This window comes from Ascaphus truei, chromosome 2 (genome assembly GCF_040206685.1).
Source record: "Ascaphus truei isolate aAscTru1 chromosome 2, aAscTru1.hap1, whole genome shotgun sequence".
In the NCBI taxonomy this organism is placed as follows: domain Eukaryota; kingdom Metazoa; phylum Chordata; class Amphibia; order Anura; family Ascaphidae; genus Ascaphus; species Ascaphus truei.
The window spans coordinates 439,727,693-439,745,601 of record NC_134484.1 but is presented as its reverse complement, the minus strand read 5'-3'; the positions used below and the strand labels follow the sequence as shown (position 1 = coordinate 439,745,601).

The window sequence follows — 17,909 nt, the reverse complement described above, 5'->3', positions numbered from 1 at the left end:
AATCAGAGTCATAACCATGTGTGAATATTACCAAAGCCTTTGAGGATGCAGCACGATCACTATGCAAAGTGGTCTGGTTCTGGAAATGTTTAGCCTATTTTATATGTTATGTACAGTATTGGCAACTGTAACTAGCACATCATTAGAGCTGTGACGCATCATTGTGCTCTTTATATCATATTTGCTATATAAACTCCTAATTCTGACTTTGATATTCAACAAACTTCCTTGGTGGCTGAAAATAAAACCAAGAGACAGAATTGCAGTACTCACAATACTCCACAGACAATGCAACTTTATTCACAAATCATTTTTTTTTTTTACAGAGGTAGAACAAAATACTTTGTATATCTTTTTATTATATACATATAAAGAGTCTAAAATTATTAGTTTTACTGGATAGTCAAGTAGAGAAGAGGACACATACAGAAATCTCTGAAGCCAATGATATGTGATTGAATACAATGAGCATGCACAAATACATCTTGGAATAAGTTTTTTGCTGGTGTTACACTAGGTATTTACATATTTAATATGAAAATTAAAAAGGGAGTTAAGTACCTTGTGTTAATTGAACTGTGCATTCTTCTTACCTATTTTCAATAACAATATCTAAAACAATTTTTTTCCCCCTCAGCTAAGGCTGCGGCTATAGTGCGGGCGACATTGCGCTTGGCACGAACAAAACCAATTATGTGAAGCAGTCCGGCCATACTGCACGCTATGCGATGCGTGCGACAGCACGGCAGGAATTGGAGGAGACAAATTCATTAGATTTTTTACGTGCCGGTCGCATCACGTTGCCGCTTGGACAAATGAGGGTGAACCAGCCTAGTGACGTCACAGCCACGCCTCCCCGCCACACGCGTCAACGGAGGACAGAAATCGCCCAGCGACAGCCGCGCGAATCTATCTCCAGGACTGTCGCGCGCGCGCACTGTGTCCGCAGCCTTAGAGTTTTATGCGGTGTCTTTCCCTACTGTGAAATCAAGTTTAAAAACAGTAACAATATTTAAAAAGAAAATCCTTAAAAAATAGACACATTCAATTACAAAATGATTTACCACAGCTAGAAGTGTGTTGTAGAAACAGCAGAAAATACAAAGATTTAAAAAATCATGAGGCTATTTATAATGACAAATTAACTCCCTATCGCAGATACAACAGCAGAACATTCCTCCAAAATCTGAACATAGCACATCACAAACCTAACCTCATCAGGGCCAGAGAGGCTTGCAGTGCAATGCAAAGCAGATCCTTATGGCATTGGCGGAGTTAATATAACTGTAACATCCCTGTCAAATAGATTGGGGTCATTTTGACAGGATAAAAGTGGTTGTAAACGTTTTTTCTTATGTGATCTACTCATTTCTGTATACCACATATTTAACTGTAGCAACAAAACACTAATGTTCATTTACATCTCCAGTTATAAATGGCCTATAACAGGGGTGGGCAACTCCAGTCCTCAAGGGCCACCAACAGGTCAGGTTTTCCAGATATCCCTGCTTCAGCACAGGTGGCTCAGCAAAAGACTGAGCCACCTGGGCTGAAGCAGAGTTATCCCTAATACTTGGCCTGTTGTTGGCCCTTGAGGATTGGCGTTGGCCACCCTAATCCTAGAACGTGTTGTGTTTCGTACTCCTACAGCAAACTACAAACACAGCAACACTTACTCCTGCACAGCCAATGCTAGATCTGCTCATATTGTGCTTTTCCTGAATGTTCCAGTATTGCCATAGATGTATAAGTGACATAAAAGGGCAGAAGGAAGCATGGTCGATAATAGCGACTGGTGATTTGATGTAATTATGCACAATACAACTCACAACAACAAAAGGATTTCAGGATAATTAGATGAAGGATTGACATGTTCTATATCGTTAAACACATGAAAGTAACCTATTGTACATTTTCAAATACTTTACCCAATCTTAAAAGCCATGTAACCAACCTGCGCAAAATGTTTGCAACTTGGAATAATTACCAATATCGATAGAAAATAACAGGGTACTAACTACTGAGGTTCATGATGAATTTGATGATACAAAGAACACACACACCGCCTGATGCACTACGTCACAAAGGCAAAATTCATTGCTGAATGGCAGCCCAGTCAGGACCAGATTTTTTTTCCCAGTGTAAAACTCAATATGGACATTAAGTTGAAAGGCTGATGTCAAAGTAAAAACTACACATAGTTGTGTCTCAAGGGATTTCCAACCTCTGACTCAATGGAATTGTGCATATTGCCTCTCTTCCATATAAGTGCATCAGGTCAGTACGTTTTAAGTTCTGGTCCTTAAGGCTTGGGTCCCGCTGCATCCGGTGGTGCGCGAGACCTGGTGCGCGCCACTCACCAGCTCCTTACTTCCTCCCTAGTCGGCCCCAGTCCCTCCTCGCTGCCAGTCTCACTGCGCACTGTGATGCGTCAGCCAGCAGGGGCTACAATAGGATTGTGATCCCGAGCAGCGATGCGTCACGTGGTGCGCCAGGGAGCCAATCAGCGGGACCCTATCCTCTGCCTCCTTTCCACTCTGCTGTATCTGTATCTCCACTCTTGTATCTGGCAGCTGGGGGTGGGGGGGGGGAGGTGTCATGAGTTTGGGAAAGTGTGTGTGTGTGTGTGTGTAATATTAATGAGGGAGTATACATGGCACTTGATATTTAATCAGACTCATCTGCAGCTCACTCGACCTGCAAAAAACGTCTCTCTCATATCATCCTGAGCTTCACTAATCTCCAATCTCTACAGTCTCCCAGTTTGTGGTCATCGCTACAGCAAACACAGTACCCTGCCCCCCATCATGGCCACGCCCACCTGGCCTGTTTTGGTCACGCCCCCGCCACTAAAAAATGCTCTCTACAGACCGCAGTGAAGTGCCGTACACATGCCGCCTGGACGCAGTGCGGGCGCGCCGGCGTGTGTAGCGGGCCTTAGCCTAACAGTCAGAATGTTTCATATCAAAAACTCCCACTTCCAACACCAAGGACATTAAGGTCTAAAGTCATGATGAGTTTGTCATTGCTCTTTGGACTTGGGATACTAGTTGCCTAGATTCTTTGTAGAAATTATTTGCTTAACAGTGAACGTTTCTTCCTCTTAACGGATCATTCCGTTGTTCAAGATATAGTAAATAGGGGGCATTGGTATTGGGAAAGACCTGCATCAGCATGCAGGAGGAAGAAAGTACAGTAGTTAAGAAGTCTTTGGCTACCAACTATACTAATGGTCATTTTTGGCACAGCCTTTCATGTCTGACCCCATGACATCATTAAAAACAAACAAACAAGATAGCTCTGTAATTCATTGAGTAAGAAATTATAGCAACGTTATCTGAAATGTAGGTAAGTGCTAAAGGTTACAGTGCTTGGTTCAGATTGCTTTAATATTGGCTGAGTAAGTGGCACTTCTAAAATCAGAGCACATGATTTCAACCAAATGATAAATGTATTCAAGTGAACTGCATGATAAACCCCCATTTATTTTCAAGGGAAATGTGTTAAGAAAATGTGGCAGAAACTTTTTTTCCAGGGATAAAGTAAGTTGCGCTTTCAACCAGGCGGCACAAAGAGGAAGATAGGGATTTTATTACGTATGATCAATTGGTATGGCCCATATTTACTAAGTGGTGCTGTGCAATATGGCATTGAAGTGAATGGGCGGTAAGGTTTCTTCCAGAAACGGAAGCATCACTTAGTAACTATTGGTCTTAATTCATTTTTGCCACAGCAAATATAAAAAAAACAGGTACTCCAATGAAGTAAAATGAATGACCACAAGAACTGTGACACGACTGCCTCAATGGCATCTACACATGCTCATCTAGTATCTTGCAGAAATGACATTTCCCTATCTCATTGTGATTTCCCTACCTAGGCACCTATATGATGTAATGCCATCTTCCCCGTGCATTCGCAGCACATATTGAGTACATACAGTACATGGTTCAGTATGGGCCATTAGGATCATTTTTGTTTAACATCAGTCCCTGCAACTGGTCATTAACACGTTATACAAAGCTCTCAGGATTGTGACATCTGCCAAGTGTAGACTAATTATATAAGTGTACTTATGGTATCTCTTTACTTATGGCATTATTTTGCATTACAATTGTTCAGTATCTCTGTCTTTTGATTTATCCCTAAAAATGAGAATATTTGCTCATTTCTGTATATTATTAATTCATTAGGATAAAGTATTTTACTATTTTATGCTTCCATCTATCTGTATGCTTCATAATCAATAAAAAAGTATAACTTCAAAGGATTGCAGTCTCCAAGATTACTCAGCAAACTTGTGTCTATTCAATGTCCTCATTCTGGGGTCGTTATCATGATGGGTCTCTGTGTCATTATCAGAATTTCAGGCTCATGGTTTGTCATTTAGATTGATGTGTTTTGTCTCGAATCTGCCATTTTAATCTTGGTCGGGAGCTCCCCATAGAGTAGGAGAAAACAATGACAAGCTCTAGCTATACATCCATCCTTGCACCTCTCACAGTTTGTGTTTTCATGATTACAACCTTCCTCGTCTGCCTAATTACAGTCAACACTGGCTAACAATATAAACTAACAACAAGAAAGAACCACTCCAAGAGAACTATATATTGTGGTACCAGAAAACCAGTATTGCAGTACTGCCTCTGAACTGTAAGACTGGTATGGTTCTGCAAACTGACCATTTAGGACTCATAAGATAATAAGATCAATTTCTCATCAAGTCTCACATGTCCAAACAGGTGAGTTCTGGGAAACCTACATATGAATGAGACTTCAAAGGAATTCAGAAGATTATATCTCCCTGAATTCAGCAGAAAAAAGTCCACAATATGGACAGGCAAAACATTTCTTTAAAAAAAAAAAGAGAGAGAAAAGGTTGGCGCTTGTTTAAATTGTAGCCAGTGATGTTTTTGTGAGAACAAAAGAGATTTTATATCAACATTATAATGAATAATCCAACATTATCACCTCTGTAGGCTAGAGAAAAACTCTGGCCTGTCTAATACACATTCTAGCAAGGCCAGAAAACAGCTAATCCAGTATTGTGCCATGGTTGCAAAAGAGCATATGTTTTGGATCTGTTTTGTGTGTGAGAGTCAGAATATTCTGTAATTATTACTGATAAGCTCAAGTAGGTGACTATATGCTGTATACAAAGATTTATGGTGGAATGCACGTGGGCAGATCAGAACACCCCTATGAGGAGTGGCAGTGTGTATGGTGGTCCAACAGAGATTGGAGAGTTAAAGAGTCCATGATGTTGTGTAAGAAAACATGGTACGGATTTCCAGTATATAATATTTTTACTAACTGGGAAAACAGTGTTTGTTGTTATGGGGAGCTTTTGATGTTGATGCCATATTAGCTGCTGCCTATTGTGCAGCAAAGGTAGAAATGTGCTTAATCTTACCAGAAACCAACTGCAAGACTCTGCCCTTTGACCTGCCTTTGTAAGACTGTCATTGTAGTTTTTTATGCATCTCCAACAGAACAAATATTTCTGCTTTGCAAAAAAATAAATAAAAAAGGATTTATGTGTCTTACTGTACGAAAATGAGAAATGACAATCAAATAGTCATATAAATCGTATTAAGATTAACACCCACCAGTGCTGGCGGTGGCTCCCACACATTGATCCGTAAGCAGCCGCATCCAGCACTCGAGTTATTAAATAAAGAAATGTGGATTTAAAGCCGTAGAACCTCATAAAATAGTGTTCCAGCACCATTCCTAATCATTTCACAATCACTATGTGAGCCTTCTGTTTGATCTAGCAAAAGAAAAGGTTCCTGAACTCTTCCGTTCCTGCAAGTCCCCCCCTCATAAAACCATCCCTGATTGTAACTACCTTCACTGCAGCTCTTCAAAATACCAATTTTCGGGACGTGCCATACTACAACCACTTGCTTTTCAGTGAATATAAAGAATGTACCGTGATTATCTTTTATTTTTTTTTCTGCCATTATTGATGAGAATGTTTTTGTTAAAGAGAAGAAAAGAAAAGGGGATGTGTTATTCGCTAATGAACATGAACGTAATTAGAGCAAAGAGGTCCCGTTCTTTAAAATGATTCCATGTATAATTTGCATTAAAAGAATAAAACGAGAACACAGACACTAACCTCTGCCCAGAAAGGTTGACTACACTTTAAACCTGTTCACTGCATCACAGTGAGTAGCTGACCCATCTGGCAGTGATGGGGTGGTGGGCCCACGCGTCTATGCGATTACAATACATGATACACACCAGGTCACAATTTCCCAACAACATTTACAGAGACGGACAGGATAAAGTAATGAGAGAAGGGTCCTGTGGGATTCTTGTTGAGGCAAAACGCTTATTGTGAAAGTGCCTTGAGCACTGCATTCACTTCCTCTGCCACCGCTGTCAATGCAAACTCAAACTGCTCCTGTGAAAATAGAAATACAATACGTGACCGTCATGTTTGGCGTCTCCTCTGAATATTTTAAAGGTTTATTTTACAATCAGCGGTTCAGCGCAACTAATATAATGCACTGCATGTTTCAACAGAAACTCTGTTACATTTGGCTAGGTCACTGTCACCTGAAAACACGATGACAAACATACATTTTTAAAGAAATGCCTTGTTAATGCATCTTCAATGTTTCTTTTAATATCTCTTATAATATGTAAAAACTGCATATTTCTATTGCATATCTGCTATATATATAAATACACACCCCATGTATATACCATTTATTTCATATGCCACGGTATGTATATATATATATATATATATATATATATATATATATATATATATATATATAGTGCAGAATAAATGAGTTCTCCAGTATTCGGTGATACCTTTTTTATTGGACTAACAATTTATGTCATAGGACAAGCTTTCGAGAGTTATCCTCTCTTCTTCAGGTCAAGCAATACTGATATACAAATGAATCTATGGCTAAAACAGTGTGGAGAGAGGAAAGAAAAAAAAACAACAGATATTTACTGTAGATAAGGTAGGGTGTTAAGTGTTTGAAGCCAGGGGACAGTGTCAAAGAAAGGTGGGGAGGGGGAGGGATACCGGGTGGGGGGGGGGGGAGAAAGTGTGGTTAAGAATAGAGGCAAGCAGGATGATTACAAGCAATTTTCATAGGGTGTGAGAAAACCCATGTCTGCATTAAGTCCTTTGGTTTTGGTGTCAAAGAGTCTTATCATTCTGAGTTCAAATGTTTTCCGTTCTTGGGTGCTTTTAAACATTCCATTGAGGATTTTGATTTTTAGATCATTTATGGAATGATCTGGTTGTGAGAAGTGATGTCCCACAGGTGAGCAGTATCTTCCTTCTTCGTGATGGAGTATAGAGTGTTTGTGCATATTCATTCTTCCTTGTAGTTTTTGGCTGGTTTCCCCAATGTAGCAACCTTGGTCACATTTGTTGCACTGAATCATTAGTCAGTTTATTCTCTCTTCGCTTCTTCTTCAAAGAGCCAATGGCTATAAACTTTCCCCTCGTACATGTTTTTTGTGCTTCGCAAATTGCTGAGAAAGCCATTCCTGATGTATTGTTAATAGAAAAAAAATCTTTTAAATGTGAGTTTGTTTCATTAATTACACCAAGATCTCTCAGAAGGGAGTCGTTAAGCTTCCACATATGTCTCACCCTAGTTGGAACTAAAGCTACTTTTCAAACATGATCCCAACTGGTCCCTCATACCTGAGCTGTGCGGCTTACGAATACTGAATCCCACTGTTCCTGGAATATTTACTTTACTGGCGAGTAGAAGAAAGTCAACAAGGTTCAGAAAAGGTTTATTTTTATTCCATAATTATTTGGGGAGAATGTGCTGTTTTAACCCTATTACGTTACTGGCGCACACATGGATTCATATGATAGGCGGCAACGCTCCCTATTGAAATTAACTTGCCTCCTAGACCTGGAATATTACGACTCTGAATCTTAGTCTATCTTGCCCACCTCCTCCACGCTAATGTGCCTACAGAAATGTATACATTAATGGCTGATAAGAACCTCAACTTACACCTAGTCTGTCCATTGTCTTACCTGTAAATCCTCAAACACAATACGCTTCCTGTTTTTCTATATTTTTTGCCTATCCTAAGCAGCTTGGAACTCTTGAACTCTATATTATCGTACACCACATCTGCAGGGAGACTGTTCCATTAATTCACTACTCTTTCAGTAAACCACTTGCTCCTGCTTCACTTAATCTTCAGCTTCACAGGAAGACCGTTTGCTTTAATGTTGCCTTTTCTTTACAACAAAAAGATTCCTTCTTGAACCATGCAGATACCCCTGATGGGGTCCCCGTATCAATATAAATAAAAGTGTGCTTTGCAGCACAGCTATGTCACATATGAGAACAGTTTCTTACATCTGATGCAGCAGTTTAGACTTACGCTAGTTTAGATATAGGAGATTTTATTGGAGGCAAATAAAAAGGAAAAAGAATAGCACAGAGAGACGCAGAATCTGAAACATCTCATTCTACTCTGTGCACCATGTAACTCCTCTCCAACTCCTCCAGCTGGCACCCCACTATGTGCAGGCAGGGCAAAAGCAAACTGCTTTGATACATAGGGGCCGGATGAAAATTCCCTGGATTTGCAACAAAATAGCTTTGATACATAGAGGACACCGATGTATATAAAAGTTTCTAGCATCCCTTCTCTTTCTGGCTGTTCAGACACAGTGTGTATGTCCATAGAACGTAGTGCAGGGAGTACCCGTTTATCACTGGCCCACGAGAACGTAGTGGGAGCGCTACTCTGAACGACTGACAAGCACAGTTATCAGCGGCTATTACCATCAATCTGTGTGATTGAGCGGTGCTAAAACTGTATGTAAAGATTGCAGTTCAAGTAGGCTTTGAAGCATTTATAATACATCTAAAAATACTAGTGTTGAAAAAAGTGATGTGCTTCATTCATTTTGCCCTGAACTATACTTCTATACTAACAAGTACTAAATGTATGTTTGTCTAACAAGTACTGCATGATAAGATGCAATACAAAAATGAGGACCCATGCTGCATTCATTTAAGAGTGGCATCTGTCCCTTAGCTATATATAATATATATATATATATATATATATATATATATATATATATATATATATATCACACACTCACGCCCTTTATATGTTGGGCCTTGGCTCTGAATCAGAGCCGAGCATTATCCTTCTCTGGACGTTACTGTCTCTGCCACGAGCCACCTGGCTTGTCTCCTTGTGTACTAACCTCTCTAGTTCTCATCTCTAGTTCCTGAGTATCCGGAGGCCTGCTGCTAGTTCCACGCAGAGGCCTGTTCCTGACTCCTGTGCGGAAGAGTTGTTCCTGGTACCTGCTGCATTCTCCCCTAGCAGTGCTGGTTCCTGGCACTAGTTCCTGGTACCTGCTGCATTCTCCCGTAGCAGTGGTTACCCTTCATTTCCTGAGGCCTGCTGCTATTCTCCACGCAGAGGCCTGCTTTGGACTTCTATGCTGAAGCATTGGTTTTCCCCGACGCTGCCCCGCTGTGTTCTTCGGACAGCCTGTGTCTCCCCCTGCTGAGACTGGCATCATGTGCTGAGCCCGCTCCTCGCGCAGAGGCCACTCCCGCGCTCACGCTCCTAAGCTGAAGCGGGGAACTCCTGACTACCTGTTGCCAAACTCCTGCTTGAATAACGACGATGCTGCCTTCTCCAATCCTGACCCTGCTATGTATGACTACGAACTGCGCACTCCGGATCAGTCTGCGCGGACTAAGGTCGGTGATTATATAACCCCACCTCAGCCCCGCGGTCCGGTCCCGGTTTGTGGCGAGCACAATCGTAACAGTATGCTCGGCCCCGCAAAACCAGGCCGCACCATGGCGGGGGTTGGTAAATGTTTAACTGTACCTATGTCCCAGGCTGCGGACCAGTCTCTGTTTGGAAGACCATACCTGTTTGAGAGACTGCCTCTGCCTGAGAGTGCGTTCTTGTATGAAGGTTTAACCCCTCAGGAAAGACTGATTTGTAAAGAACTCCTTACTAGATCTCAGCAATTTAAAGAGGAAAGAAAGTCTCAACAGGCCCTGCTCTCCCAACGGCACCGTGTTTTTTCCACTTCAGATCAAAAGACTCTAGATCAGATTCTAGATGCCGCCCGTGTGTTATACCAAGATTTTGACCTAATCTTAAGTGAGCGGGACCCTCTTCTCGCTGCCCAAGCACTTTCTAATCACAATTTCTTTTCTGCCAACCCTGTTACTAAACCCGTGGGGGTACCACCCCCTCCTAAGAATGGCCAAACCATGTCACTGCCCGCTAAGGAAGAAGCTGCCATGGTCCCTAGTCCTGAGTTAACCTCCCTGGGTTCTGTCCCTGAGGTTATTCCTTTCTTAACCCCTGCGGGTCAGCCCTATGAGCCCCCCCTTGGTAAATCCCTGTAGTCCGCCAGTCAAGGACACCTCCTTAGCTTCAGAGGATGAACCCCTTATGTCCCCAATTTCGGAGACAAATCTCCCTTCTGGTTCTCAGGTACTATCTGCCTTAACCCCTGTAAATCCTTGCTGCCCTCAGGCTAATGTGTCCTTCTTTGCATTAGAGAATGAACCCCCACGTCTCACAGCAGGGGATGTACTGAATGACTTCTCTAACGTTCAAGTTACTGAACCTTTGGATACTCCTTACAATAAGTTCCCTGGCTCAGCTAAAATTTTCGGGGCTGCGCCCCCTGAACCTTCAGCAATAATACTGGCTCTAGTTAAAAGTATTCAGGAACCGTTTGTTTCCCTAAACCTGTCCGCAGAATTTCCACTCCTAGGTATTTCGCTGACCCCGTCTGTCACTCAGAGAGCTGAAATCCCTGCTTCTGAGCATAGACCCCTTTTCTTGGAATCTATAGTCGTTTCTGATGTCCCAGACACTCCTTCCCAAATACCCACTTTCGAGACCAGCACAGTATTGGTTGCCCCCCTTGTACTGTCTGTGTTCTCCTCTTCTCAAATTCTAGGGTTAAAAGCGAACAGTGCACATTATGCCCCTTCCCAAGTGACCCCTTCTGAGACCAGCGTATCTGTTGTTGCTCCCTTAGTACAATTACAGTCAGCCCCCTCCTTTTTGGAGGATCAGGTTTTCAAATCTAAAACTCCCTCTACCCCTGATTTTGTAAACCTGCAGTCCCCTCTCACTGTAGTTAAAAGTGCTCCAGCAGCCGGTGAGTTAAGCTCTGCCGCTACTAAATCTTCTGTTGTAGAAGAGCTCACTTCCGTTTGTCCTATCTGTTATGCCTGTTCCCAATGCTTTTCCTCCTCTGTCTCAGAGTGTTGCTATTCCTGTCCTTGACTCTAAGTCTGTCTCCGTGGAACCTGTGAAAGCTATTAGCCCCCCTTCTATGGCCCCTCAGGTTATCACTTCAGAGATCAGCTTATCTACCCCTGATCCCTTACTACGCTCTGAGTCTCCCCTTACGGCTTCTAGGGTGTCCCCAACGCTTCCTGTGTTGAAACTTGCCTTCTCTCTGGCCCCTGAGGTAGAGCCTGACTGCCTGCCCTCCACCTCTGCTGTAGTCTGTGAGATGCCTATCATCTTTGCTAAAATTCCTGTTTTGTAAGGTATTTCTCCTATTAAGTCTGTGATACCTGAAATTCCTTTAATTGATTCCAAGCCCTCTGTCACTGAGTCTCCCATGGAGTCTGATGCCCTCACTAAAGATTCTCAGGGACCCAATTCAGAAACAAGCACAATGTTCTATGATTCTATTACAGTAGCTAGTTCAGTTCCTGATGGTTCTCAATGACCCACTTCGGTGACAAGCAAGATGTCCCTTGTTTCTATTGGAAAGTCTACCCCAGTTTCTTTCACAGATCATGCCACAGCCTCCGGGATGACTAAAGATGACTTAAAGCTCCTCACGGCTGGGAATAGCCTTTTTTGTTCTAATCTCCCTATAACTCCACGCTTAGCCTTAAAGTCTGGGATGTCCACTCCTCTAATAATACTTTTTCACGCTGATTCGCCCACAGTATTCGTGGTATCCACTACTGACTGTATGTCTACTACCACGAACTCAGGGGTATCGCATTTGGAACTTTCAGTAATACCCTCTGTGTCCTTTTTTTCGAAGAACCCTGTCTTTAAGATGGACTTATATTTCCCTGTGTCTTCCACAACACTTGGGGTACATACTGGGGTACAGACTGTTCAACTCCTGTCGCAAAACTAGGGATACCTCTCAGGAAGGTTTATGTAGCTACTGATGCTAAGGACCCTGTGTTTAAAACAGTCATATTCCGCATTGCCTCTCCCACAGTATCATGCAAGACCCTCTTACCTGGGACCTCCACGGCTAACTCAAGTTAATGTTCTCTGTTTGCTTTCTCTCTGTTGGAGGTACCCAGCTTTAACCCGAAGACTTCTATTCCTAAGGCTGTTGTCCCGCTTACCCGGCTTCCTGCTTATCGGATAAGATCTGTTTTTTTACCTTTCAAACAGAGTCTTTACTCGCAGGTTTCTGTGCGGTGTCTAAGGTGCCCTTTCTGGATTGCATTTGGTCTTTCTCTAAGACGAAGACACCCATACTGGACCTCGTTGCTTTACCTGAGGCGTCCGTCCCTGTTCTTGATGGCCCCACTATGGGTATGGACATGCTGTCCCCTACTGTCTCCTTGCTGCTTACTATGCCCTTCGCCAAGGCCATAACTTCGGATTTGATTCTCCCCAAATATCAGAGGCCAAAGGAGGCGGACCCTTCTTCAACTGCCTATACCACAACCAAGAATTACGTCATCACTGCTACCGGCTCTCACGAATTGCTTGGGATTACAAGCCTGGTTCGTATCGAGACTACTACTTCAATATCTTGCAGTCAACCCTCCCGCCCAATACCCTCGCTAACCACCACCCGGAATTCCTTGGGAGCTAAAGATTCTCGCAAGTTTTTACGTGCTGTTTCCGCCAAAGCCATTGTCTGCCCTGCAGTCCCCAATGTCATTCATGTCCGACAATCAGTGTCCTGTGTCCCATACTCTTGGACTATTACTATGCACCGGACACCTGGCTGCTGCCCTTCTGAAGTCCCTATTCCGGAGTCCCCTGTCCTTTCCCGGCTTTGGATTTCCAAGTTCCCTGGTCCCATTGCCCATGTACCGAGAGCCGCAGTGCCACCGCTCACCTTTGTGGCACTCGCCAATGTACACCTGGATTTTGGACCTAATTCTCACCTGAGCCACTTCAGGAACAACTCAATGTCTCCCAGACCGATGAATGGTCCTGTCCACCCAGGCTTCTCACCCAGAGGTGGGGGTACTGTAAGGAATCCGAACAAACCGTGGGCTTTTAATGCCACCTCTCACCTAAGGAAGTTTAGTAACAACTCCATGTACCCCAGATCTGTGAATGATCCTTTTCGTCCGGAGGTCTCACCTGAAAGGGGGGGGGAATACTGTAAGGAATCCGCTCCTGGCTTTGATTCTAGCCTTGCAGCCCTCTGCAGTTACAAAGGCTTCCTCTGGCAATCAATGGCACATGTGCTGCCTCTCATTGCAGCTTCTGCCCTGTGATCCATCATTGGAGGAATGCTCACACACCTCCCCCTGTGATTGGATCTCTGCCCTTTATATGTTGGGCCTTGGCTCTGAATCAGAGCCGAGCATTATCCTTCTCTGGATGTTACTGTCTCTGCCACAAGCCGCCTGGCTTGTCTCCTTGTGTACTAACCTCTCTAGTTCTCATCTCTAGTTCCTGAGTATCCGGAGGCCTGCTGCTAGTTCCACGCAGAGGCCTGTTCCTGACTCCTGTGCGGAAGCGTTGTTTAGCCAGCACTGGTTCCTGGTACCTGCTGCATTCTCCCCTAGCACTTCGTTTCCTGAGGCCTGCTGCTATTCTCCATGCAGAGGCCTGCTTTGGACTTCTGTGCTGAAGCGTTGGTTTTCCCCGACGCTGCCCCGGTGTGTACTTCGGCCAGCCTGCTGTCTCCCCCTGCTGAGACTGGCATCATGGGCCGAGCCCGCTCCTCGCGCAGAGGCCACTCCTGCGCTCACGCTCCTAAGCTGAAGCGGGGAACTCCTGACTACCTGCTGCCGAACTCCTGCTTGAATAACGACGATGTTGCCTTCTCCAATCCTGACCCTGCTACGTACGACTATGAACTGCGCACTCCGGATCAGTCTGCGCAGACTAAGGTCGGTGATTATATAACCCCACCTCAGCCCCGCGGTCCGGTCCCGGTTTGTGGCGAGCACAATCGTAAGAGTGCTTCACTTAGGCCCAGATCCACAAAATGCTGCAAAGCTTTAGCACGCCTTTACTCCCATTCGAATGAACCAAATGAAAGGGAGTAACGGCATGTAAAAGCTTAGGACTGTTTAATTGATCTGCGCCCTAATGGCAAAGCTAAGGTTGTTGCCTTGAAGTATCTAAACGGAACATTGTGAGCAAAAAACGTGACACCTATATCATTTTTAATCAAAAAAATAATAATAAGATTGCATAATGTGTTATTTGGGAATGAAATGGACGAATTATTCATTGGTAACAAAACTAAGTGAGAAAGAAATAATGAGCTAACAACATTCTGTAAAACGCTGTTAAATGCTTTCTTTAGGTATTTAATTAATGCTCAAAGTTATACTGTATTATGCATTCACATCGCCCAAATCCTTTCAATGGACTATGTTTATAAAGGCATGCATCTAAATTATAACCACATTGGTTAAGCTACGGGACTTAGGTGATGGATAGGTGATGTCTCTCGTGCCTATTTTTTACAAGTTGCCTAGAATGTTTTCGAATCCCCCCACCCCCTCCCGCACACACACCCCCTCCCGCACACACACCCCCCACTTTTTTTTTTTTTAAATTAAACCTTCTCTCTGTAATGTCCATCAGCGATATGCAGCGGACAAATTATAATTGAATTAAGCAGATTTTCTATAAAACCTTTCAGAGGAGATTTAAAAGGCTGGTGTAGATTGGCCATGAATGTAAAGACATTGGTGAAGTAATTTGGGTGGCTTTTTGCCTGGGGACTCCCTGTAATTGGCATTTCTAACCTGATTTTTAATCCTTAGCCTTAAATTAATCTAAAAGCCTACAATTTGTTATTTGTATTCTGCTGGCAAAGTGTGTGGTTTGTTTAAATCCCTCAAGTATAATTCTCATGCGGGAACGTAGCACTGGAAAGTAATCAGACATTTATAATTTACCATTCATCTCCATGAATGATTTGGGCAGTCTAACCGAATGTGATCAGAAGAACACTGCGATTACAAAAGGAACAGATAATATCAAGTCCTTGTTGCCTGTGCATCTTCTGCATATGAAGGTTAACCCTCAAAAGACAAACAGTTGGCTTTTTTCATTTTTATTTGATTATTATGTGTAGAGTTATAAAAAAAAAATGTTGTGAGGCATTACAGATGAAATAATTATTTAAACATGGATTTCAAAATTGAAGTATAATTAGATAAAATATCTCTTACAATAAATCTGTGCTAGAAGAACAAATTAAACACTTTTAAAAAAACGCTCTTCTGCTTTATTACAGTTCAAGCAATTGAGGGATTGATGTGATATGTACGATTCCCAACCATTAGCTTTCTAATATGCTGTTTACCCTCTAGCACTAGCTATGTGTTATGCCAATCCAAAACCAATCCCAAAAAACTGGCAAAAAAAAGTCTTTAACTACAGAATATTTTAAATGAAGTATCATGCTGTTTTCCTCTTTAATAACATTTTTAACACCATTGTTTGCAAAGATGAAGCACATGGATGTGAACAGACATGTCCTGCATTACAAATTGAGGATTATAATTTCCCGTTTCTTCTACTTGAGAATACACCCTGTATTTCCGACCTTGACTTGTGATTCTGATTAGCTGTGAGACTTTTATAATTAACTTTTTGATCTTATTTCATGTTGATTGTTATAGATTTTTTTTTAACTCTGGCCCTAAGAGTATTAATACCAATAGAGTAAAAATGGACAGGTTACATAGATACATACTGTAGTTACAAAGGTTCAACCCTGTTTATTTGGAAACCAACCAGAGTCAGCAGCTAGTTCCCTCATACCCTTTACCATGAAAGCATTGCCAAAGACCTTTTTTTTCAGTGTTTTGGGATGACAGTGCTTTAGTATTCCTCTCAGCACTGTCTATATGACAGTTTCTATTTAATAAACATTTGATACTTTGTATTAGATTGTTGTCTCTTTTATATATTTGCTGTCTGCATGCTGGAATATTGTTGTTGTTTGTATGATGGCAAACGGATGTTTTCCTTGCACCGGAATTGAGATTTTGACTACGGATCATGGTGTAAGCAGTGCAGTTCCCTTTCCATAGTGTACAACAGAGAAAGACCTTTATTATATTTGAAATCCCTCTGGATATATTGACAGTACCTTTGTCTGGACCATGCCTGGCCTCTGGTCTCTCAAGTGCTCCAGCGTAGCAGCAATATCAATCTCTTTAGCACCTGCAACAAACCACAAATTGGGCTGAGTTCAGAGCACAAGATAATCCATGCTGCATCTGTCAATCTCTTGCTAGCGGGCTCCCCTCGGACAGGAGTCCAATTGAAAAATATTAATTCCTGCCTCGGTGGACGTGCCAGACAGATGCAATTGTGATGTTCATACAGGGGGAAAAAAGGAGTGTAGCTTTGATTAGCATTAAGTAATACAAAATAAAATGGCAAGTTCCTGTGAGACGCCTGTGTGTTATATAATAGGACAGTCTTACATATAAGGATTTGAATTTACACCATTTAGACAATTTAAACACAATTGACACAATCTTTCCACACAAAAATATGATTGGTTGCTAGGGCAACCAATCATAAAATACGCATCTTTGTTATCTAAAGATGAAAAGAATAATTATTTGACATTGTTGGGGCAGCATACAAAGCACAGTACAGGAAGCACAATTCAGGTGCCCAATTTCATTCACACGCAGAATTGTAATAAAACAGAGGGCAAAGCTGTTTGGACCCCGTTTTAAAGAAAAGGCATCTTATGTTTACGCATAGCCGCTTGGCTGTCAGCGGCCTGCAATTCATTACTATGCTTTATAATCTATTGCTGGCGCCTCTGCTACTGAACGGATTAAAGAACAGAAACACAATGGTAATGAAAGAAAATCACTTTTTTTTTAAAATCGATTAAATAGCTGATGTTTTCCTCTATTTAACCCTCCCACATCCCATCCACAAGGTAGCACCATAAAAAATTACAAACAAAAAAAGGTGTATGTATATTTACTTGTAAGGTGGCCATATTTGTGCTGTCATTACACTATAATCATGCTGCATTTCCCATGTTATGAAAGGATGTACTAATGGATGAAATGATTCATCATAACCGCTATTTGAATCTATACCGAGGCTGGGATGTGCGTATTCACGCCTGCAGACCATCGGAATACAGTGCGGTTGTTGGAGTATTAGCGGGAAGCAGGAAGAACCATTATTATTAAATCGACTCAGCTACTTAAGGTAGGGGTGATTTCCAGATACAGAATTGGTTAGAAAGTCTAAAATGATGTAGCTATAGATTTTTTTTGCTTCAGATGTTGCATTTCCTTCTCCAGTACGTGCACCAGACATACTGTGAGTAAACTTCAATTTACACTGTACAAGGCTCAAAAATACATCAAAGTATGCTTCTTTTAGTCTAAAACCAACTGGCAAATATCAGTATGAAACATAATAAAGTTTTATTGCTGCTGCTATGAGCCCAGTCTTGATCCTAATTCTGTAAAATTTTATATTGTCCCCTAAACAGATCGTCTTACATAAAGTAGCACTAATTCCTTTCATATAAATGGCTTGCTTATCTTTTTTGTTTCCATGAAAAGGTTTGATAAAGTATACATATCTAACAAGGTAAAATTATTAGTCACCTGTATTTACATCAGAGTTGTCCTAAAATCAAAGAAATACTGACT

At 42.1% G+C, this 17,909-nt stretch overlaps 1 protein-coding gene across 2 annotated transcripts in view; it reads right to left on the bottom strand.

Moving 5' to 3' along the window:
• Positions 1–260: 260 nt before the first annotated feature.
• Positions 261–17,909, bottom strand: part of PTPRN2 (protein tyrosine phosphatase receptor type N2) — a 1,212,473-nt gene continuing 1,194,824 nt past the window's right edge. For both annotated transcript variants that reach the window (XM_075587846.1, XM_075587847.1), the window contains 2 exons: positions 16,364–16,437; positions 261–6,412 (listed from right to left, as the gene is read on the bottom strand). In XM_075587846.1, the coding sequence (XP_075443961.1) occupies positions 6,341–6,412; positions 16,364–16,437 (146 nt within the window). In that variant the 3' untranslated portion in view covers positions 261–6,340. The remainder of the gene's footprint in view (positions 6,413–16,363; positions 16,438–17,909) is intronic.